Source organism: Acipenser ruthenus, chromosome 1, assembly GCF_902713425.1.
Source record: "Acipenser ruthenus chromosome 1, fAciRut3.2 maternal haplotype, whole genome shotgun sequence".
NCBI lineage: Eukaryota > Metazoa > Chordata > Actinopteri > Acipenseriformes > Acipenseridae > Acipenser > Acipenser ruthenus.
Window position 1 is genome coordinate 49388512 of NC_081189.1, and position 7771 is coordinate 49396282.

The 7771-nt window shown below is 37.3% G+C and overlaps 1 protein-coding gene across 1 annotated transcript in view; it reads left to right on the forward strand.

The window, feature by feature from the left end:
- Positions 1–1033: 1033 nt before the first annotated feature.
- Positions 1034–7771, forward strand: part of polr1e (RNA polymerase I subunit E) — a 28477-nt gene continuing 21739 nt past the window's right edge. The window contains exons 1-6 of the mRNA XM_034034420.3: positions 1034–1187; positions 1649–1752; positions 2103–2179; positions 2826–2911; positions 3597–3655; positions 5791–5935. Of these exons, the coding sequence (XP_033890311.3) occupies positions 1124–1187; positions 1649–1752; positions 2103–2179; positions 2826–2911; positions 3597–3655; positions 5791–5935 (535 nt within the window). The 5' untranslated portion in view covers positions 1034–1123. The remainder of the gene's footprint in view (positions 1188–1648; positions 1753–2102; positions 2180–2825; positions 2912–3596; positions 3656–5790; positions 5936–7771) is intronic.

The following is a 7771-nucleotide window of genomic DNA, read 5'->3' on the forward strand; positions in this document are numbered from 1 at the left end:
CCTTCATCTACTCAAAGTTGCAGTCTCATTTCTGTCCAAAAAGAACCTGAAACACTACAATATATTGATGGACGTTACATAAGAAAACGAGATGTCCTTTTTTCGGAATACCATATTCCTTCCCAAAAATGTGTTTTAATATTAGCCTTTAATAAAGGAAAACGACTGCTTTAATTAATTTCCCTGTATCTATTTCAGTGCAATGTAGTTTCTTCATGTAATAAGAAATGTTTTTTTTTTTTAACATTTACATTTTTTTTCTGTTTTTTCATTAAAAAAAAAAAGTTTTCTGGGGAGAGTAAAAAATACATTAACTTTGATTCATGTACTAAGGGTTACTCTCAAATGAATTCACGATCCAGTTTATTGTAAACTGTGCATGGATGACTTAGAAACTCGGCTGTCAGCTGAGTCCCCAAAACTGGGCTGAATTCGAAAATGCAAAGCGGACCAGAATTTGGGACGTTATCTAAAAACCAAAGCGGCCCAGAATTTGGGACGTTATCTGCAAACCAAATCGGCCCAGAATCTGGGACGTTATCTGAAAAGCAAAGCGGCCCAGAATTTGCGACGTAAATGAAAACAGGGGCAGTCTATATGTAAAACTGTGATTACATTAGAGATAAACTAATGTATACTCTAACAAAACTGCAATAGTGTATACATTTTATATTCAAATATATCGCAAAACGATTATAGATATATGCTACTTGAAAGAAAAAAGTACACCACCACAGAAAGCCAATTCTTACATTCGTGCATGACATGATAATTTATATAAAGTAATTCCTCATAGTTTGTTATATCAGTACAGTGTAATACCACATTATATTTTAATGGTAAGGTTGTGGAAAGCAAATCACTCTCTATCTGATCACAATGTTAAAAATGCTTGCACGCTTTTCCACTCGTGTGACGACATATTCATGTGGCAGACATGGACCAATCAAAACGCGAGACTGTTATGCGGTTCCATCCCAAATACCGGGCCTGTGTCATACTGCGGAGGGTATCCTTGAATACTCCTAACCACCAGAGGGCACTACTGAATAAAAAAACAACTTTTGTGTCTTGATCACTTTTTTCAGACTGCTTGTTGTCAGACTCAGTGACGAAGACAACAATGGCAGCCTCCAGTGCTTGGGAGTACAATGTCGAGAATCAGGAGAAACAACACGCCGTAATTGGTATAAATACACTCTTAAAGTGTATACGTAGCCTTTATTAGACCTGGGGACATATCGCTGGTGTTCTCCTATTTTTATCTGATATAGCATTATTGTGGGAACACGTGGGTGCAATAGGCCTGCTTGTGCCTTGTCAATACATCACAAAACCACGCTTCTGACTTTGAGATTGAAAATGTCTTCAAAAGGATGTGTCAGTGCAAGCCATAATGTTATGGGAATATACGTATTAAGGTTATCTTTGTATCAGTTTGGTTTTCCTTTAACAACAAAATGTGAAAAATGTACTTTGGTGTAAAGTATTTCTTTATTAAGCCTGTCACAGCAGCACATGCAGCATTTTACGGAATTAGGGAGGGAGGGGACGACTTGACTTGCTATTTGCCATTATTATTATGTTTATTACTGTTGTAAAAATACTGGTATTATACACTTTTTATATAGACATATTTTTTTTGCAGTTCAGTTTTCAAACGGGAAACTCAAAAACACAGAGCAGGTGGACTTCATGGTATATAAAAACGTTGACACCAACAATCCAAGAAAGAAACACAGGCGAATTGTGGTAAGATTAAAATAAATACGTTTTTTTTTTCCACACACAGCCACAAATGTAACAGAATAGTTTAATTTAATCCATCTGTTTGTTCATTTGTAAGGGACCATACCTAGCAGTAAGGCCATTGCTGGTTTTAAGTGGAGCTAAAATTAGCCACAGCCGACCTGTAGACAAACAATTGTTTAAAACAAATATGTTTTAAACATACTGAATATAGAGTGAAGTTCCTTTTTTTATCAAAATGTGTTGGGTTCAATTAACTGTATTGAGGGAGAAAAAAAAACTATAGAGATTTTCTCCAAAGATAGTTAGTTATTCATTTCCTGAAACCTCACCTGTTACAAATTTAATTGCAGGCTGCCGATACAGACAGATTGTGTTACGTGGGTAATAATTTTGGACCAGTATCCCTGAAATGCAACACTCTCTGCAAGTAAGTGAATAGTTTAAATTTAAATGAGTCTGGCCCTAGAATTGAATTATAATTAACAGTCGTTATTTTACTTTTAACCGCCCACCCCACCCACTCTGTTTTCCTGGTTTTAAATGCTGGAATATGACATAAAATGGGCAGAAAGATATGGAGGGTGGGTGTGGATATTTTGCATTGGGTACAGTAAATGTACACATTGACCAGGTAGTCAAGTATATCTTGATTTCTTATAACTGGTTGCATGTAACCAGTTTCTGAAATGATTTTATCTGGAGTAGTGACATTTTATTTTTCTAAAATGCTTTGAAGAAGAATGTGCTGCAAAGATGTGTACAGCTTTAGAGTCTCTAGCCATCCTGTTGCCCTTGTTAAATTTCAAACAGAATTAGAACTTTGAGAAAAAATTGGGGTTGCTTTTGAGAACCATGGGCCCATTCACACTTGGTTCGTTTGGACAGTTTATTTCGAACGGAGTACAGCTTGGTTAGTTTGAAAGAAATATATTAATAACCTTTCAGTTTGTTTTAATCAAACGAAACAGGGACCTATTGATGGTGTAAAGTATGCAAGTTTGCAATTCAGTCTGCATAGTGTGTATTTTAATGTCAAATCTTTCATCTTAATTCAATACACATTTGCTCTCAAGGTATTTTGTTGGGGTTCTTGACAAGAAGACTGGAAGAATGGAAATCCACAATGCTGAGTTATTTAACATGCAGCCGGTCTTCCCAGGTATGTACCGTAAAATACATTTGCAGTTGCCATAACAACATATAAAAAGTACAGTGACAAAGGTATCTGGTACAGTGTAACATGATCTAATTTATTTTGAAAGAGTTATTGTTACAAAAAACAGTTAAGACACAATCAAATTAAAGCTGATGCATGGATGGAAATAAGACTCCTATTACATAGAAGTTTGGTGCATTCTGGCTCCAGAGTGGTGCATCCAGTAAAGGCATGCCGCCTGGAGTGCAGGATGCACCCTATATTTGGCTGTTGGAATCCAGGCTATGCCACTGCCGACCGTGACCGGGAGTTCCCAGGGGGCGGCACACAACTGACCAAGTGCTGCCCAGGCGGGGATAAAATAATTGGAGATTCCAAATTTACAAAAAAAAAAAGTTTGCTGCGTTCTTGGTTTTACTATGTTTACTAAAACACACCTGAGCTTGTTACCTATACACTGTGGCTAATCAAGCTTTTAGAAACTGCAATGTCTTATTTTCATACCTGCTGACCATACAAATTCATGATGTTACCACTGAAGGATGTTTGAGCTAATTTTATGTTTGTTGAAAAGAGATATATCTTTGACGTTTGTTAAAAAATGTTGTACATTCTCTTTACCCATGGTTTTCATACGTTTTAAGCTTAAAAAACAGTTGTTTATTTCATTTAAATATTTTGTTTACAGGTGAATCTGTTACTGAAGAAGCATCTTCAGAAAGTCAGAAGAAATCTTATAGAGAAAAGGTACATCTGATTTACATGGTGGTGAACGAAATAGAGCATTGTTTTAATAGACCTGTATGGCCCTTATTGGCTAATACAGGGTTCTCAAACTTTTTTTTTAGCTGGGCCCCCCTTTGGAAATGTTTCAGGCTGTGAAATGGCAATAAAGTATAGAGTAAAATAAATATATAAATTAACATTCAAAATACGTTTAAATGCTGGGTGAGATTGGAGTTGATTTAGGATGCTGACTGATTACAGAAGTATAAGAAATAAGAACACTGTCAACACACAATTAATGATTTAGAATGATCGTCAGCCATATTTCTCGTTATAAACCACAAATGTAATATATTGTGAGCAAGAACAGAACAGAACCAAATGTATTTCTATATGGATCATGTCATATGCTACTTGAACTAAACTGGCAGTAAATAATAAAAAATGTCATACATATATTGTATACTGTGTACAGCAGCCACATAATACTTCGACACAGGAGAGGGTAGTACAAAAAAAACCCTCCTAGTTTCACAAACCTGATTTACCAATTCTAGACTCCCAGTCCCTTACCTAAATTAACATTCATTTCAGAAGACGATGTTATGAGTTATGTCCACTTCAGACCCATTTACTCAACGAAAAAAAATGCAAATCAGCCAGCCCAGTGGATCAAAAAAGGATATTATCAAGCAAAACAGCCATAAGGTTACATGTTAGTTTGGAAAAAATGAGTGCTTAATCTACCGAACCAAAAACAAGCATTAATATACTGCTATTAACAAACGTTTTCTACATTGTATTTGTAACGATACTAGTCTGTGTCACAGTCCGTGCGGATTAGTAAAAAAACTAATCTTAAAAAAAAAAAAAAAAAAAAAAGGCCTGTAGACTGAGATACGTTTTCTATTTATTATTTTTAAAGCTTTTTCTGCTTAAATAGTATAAGGTATTTCTGATTTAAACAAATGTTCCTGACAGAGTTTGTACTTTTTATAACAAATATGATTTTTATACAGACGGTTCACTTCCACTCACCTTCCCACCAAACACATTAGTTTCAACACTTGTCACTCAAAGTGTATGGTGGTGGGGAGAGGAGACGCTGTTAAGGGCTGTGTGCTTATGGTATAGCTCTATAGTAGTGAAAAACAAAACAAAGAAAAGTTATTTAGTTGACCAGTAAAACACAGAGAGAGGGCTGGCTTTGTAATGCATCTTTTACTGTTAGGGATTAAGTGTATATGCACTGTAATGAAATGCTAAGGATTTTAAGGTTATGACGTATTTTTTGATAGCCATGAAACCCTCTTTTGGGTCGAGACTCCCAATTTGAGAAACGCTGGTCTAATTCATAGAAACTGTCTAAAGTACCAGCCTTGTATGCCTAACTGTCTGCTCAGTTAAACTAGTTTGCCTGTTTCAGTATTTTCAACAGAAAACTCCTGCATTAACTGTGCCGGTTTAGTTTCTGTATACGAGGCACTGATTTACAGTTACAGAAATGGCCGCAGTCTTGGATATATACTTTCTGCTGGGCAGCTTGAAACGAGGCTCCAGATTTTCAGTATAGCAAAATCCATTGACTTCTACAATCAAACGGCTGATCATTCAGAGTTATACATTTTAATAAGCGTTTTGTTGTGTCTTTTGCCCTGAGACCTTTGATTTTTAGTGCTTGGGCTAAAGTCAGCTGCTTTGTCTGAGATGTGTTCATATTTTTCAGATTCTCAGTTTCTTTTCACTAACCAATGAGCACGGTGCCGCACTCTGAGGTGATGTATTGAGTTGTAATCTTTAGAAGTGGCGCCTCCACATGAAATTGTAGCTGCAAACAACTTGCAATCAGCTGTCCTGTTATTGGTTTCAGATTTTATAGTTCCAAACAACACTCTTTGCTGAATATGACTTCAAGGAAAATTCCTGTGTCAGTCTTCTTGCGTCATAGTACGCGCACCAAACTTAACATTGCATTTTATGTGGCGAGAAATGAAGTCATACAGTAAATATCGATGCATATAATCTGCTAAAACAGCCAATAGTCGGTACACCCCTAATATATCTCTCTCAAAATAATGAAGTACGTTTATGTTCCTAGTTGAGGGACATGACTGAACCTTACAGTATTTTGTCTTTTCTCTTCCCAATGTGTGCAGGTAGATTCCCTTATCGAAGCATTTGGTACGAACAAGCAGAAGCGGGCTCTTGGTGCCCGTAGGATGAATCAGGTCGGCAGTGACACTCTGCAGAAGGCCGTGGCTAAAGCTGCTGAGAACATTATTGACAAGAAGGGGGTCACAGGTAACAAGGGGCAAAAGAAGAAAATGGAAGAATATATATATGTGTGTGTGTGTGTATGTATGTGTGTGACCAAATACAATGTGAAAAATGCAGAAAATCAGACGGGGCAAATACTTTTTTACAGCACTGTGTAAAAGACACCGACATATCTGAATTTTGTTCATCGCGGTTTTCTTTTGAAACCTCTCCAATCTCATTAAAATAATTTGTTATTTTCCTCATCTTGGTTTGACAAGTTATAATATATATATATATATATATATATATATATATATATATATATATATATATATATATATATATATATATATATATATATATACACACAGTACTATGCAAATGTTTTAGGCAGGTGTGAAAAAATGCTGTAAAGTAAGAATGCTTTCAAAAATAGAGATGTTAATTTATATTTATCAATTAACAAAATGCAAAGTGAGTGAACAGAAGAAAAATCTACATCAAATCAATATTTGGTGTGACCACCCTTTGCCTTCAAAACAGCATCAATTCTTCTAGGTACACTTGCACAGTAGTTTTTGAAGGAACTCGGCAGGTAGGTTGGCCCAAACATCTTGGAGAACAACCACAGTTCTTCTGTGGATTTAGGCAGACTCAGTTGCTTCTCTCTCTTCATGTAATCCCAGACAGACTCGATGATGTTGAGATCAGGGCTCTGTGGGGGCCATACTATCACTTCCAGGACTCCTTGTTCTTCTTGCGCTGAAGATAGTTCTTAATGACTTTCGCTGTATGTTTGGGGTCGTTGTCATGCTGCAGAATAAATTTGGGGCCAATCAGATGCCTCCCTGATGGTATTGCATGATGGATAAATATCTGCCTGTACTTCTGAGCATTGAGGAGACCATTAATTCTGACCAAATCCCCAACTCCATTTGCAGAAATGCAGCCCCAAACTTGCAAGGAACCTCCACCATGCTTCACTGTTGCCTGCAGACACTCATTCGTGTACCGCTCTCCAGCCCTTCGGCGAACAAACTGCCTTCTGCTACAGCCAAATATTTCACATTTTGACTCATCAGTCCAGAGCACCTGCTGCCATTTTTCTGCACCCCAGTTCCTGTGTTTTCGTGCATAGTTGAGTCGCTTGGCCTTGTTTCCACGTTGGAGGTATGGCTTTTTGGCCGCAAGTCTTCCATGAAGGCCACTTCTGACCAGACTTCTCCGGACAGTAGATGGGTGTACCAGGGTCCCACTGTTTTCTGCCAATTCTGAGCTGATGGCACTGCTGGACATCTTCCGATTGCGAAGGGAAGTAAGCATGATGTGTCTTTCATCTGCTGCAGTAAGTTTCCTTGGCCGACCACTGCGTCTACGGTCCTCAACGTTGCCCGTTTCTTTGTGCTTCTCAAAAGAGCTTGGACAGCACATCTGGAAACCCCTGTCTGCCTTGAAATTTCTGCCTGGGAGAGACCTTGCTGATGCAGTATAACTACCTTGTGTCTTGTTGCTGTGCTCAGTCTTGCCATGGTGTATGACTTTTGACAGTAAACTGTCTTCAGCAACCTCACCTTGTTAGCTGAGTTTGTCTGTTCCTCACCCAGTTTTATTCCTCCTACACAGCTGTTTCTGTTTCAGTTAATGATTGTGTTTCAACCTACATATTGAATTGATGATCATTAGCACCTGTTTGGTATAATTGTTTAATCATACACCTGACTATATGCCTACAAAATCCCTGTACCTAGAAGAATTGATGCTGTTTTGAAGGCAAAGGGTGGTCACACCAAATATTGATTTGATGTAGATTTTTCTTCTGTTCACTCACTTTGCATTTTGTTAATTGATAAATATAATCTATTAACGTCTATTTTTGAA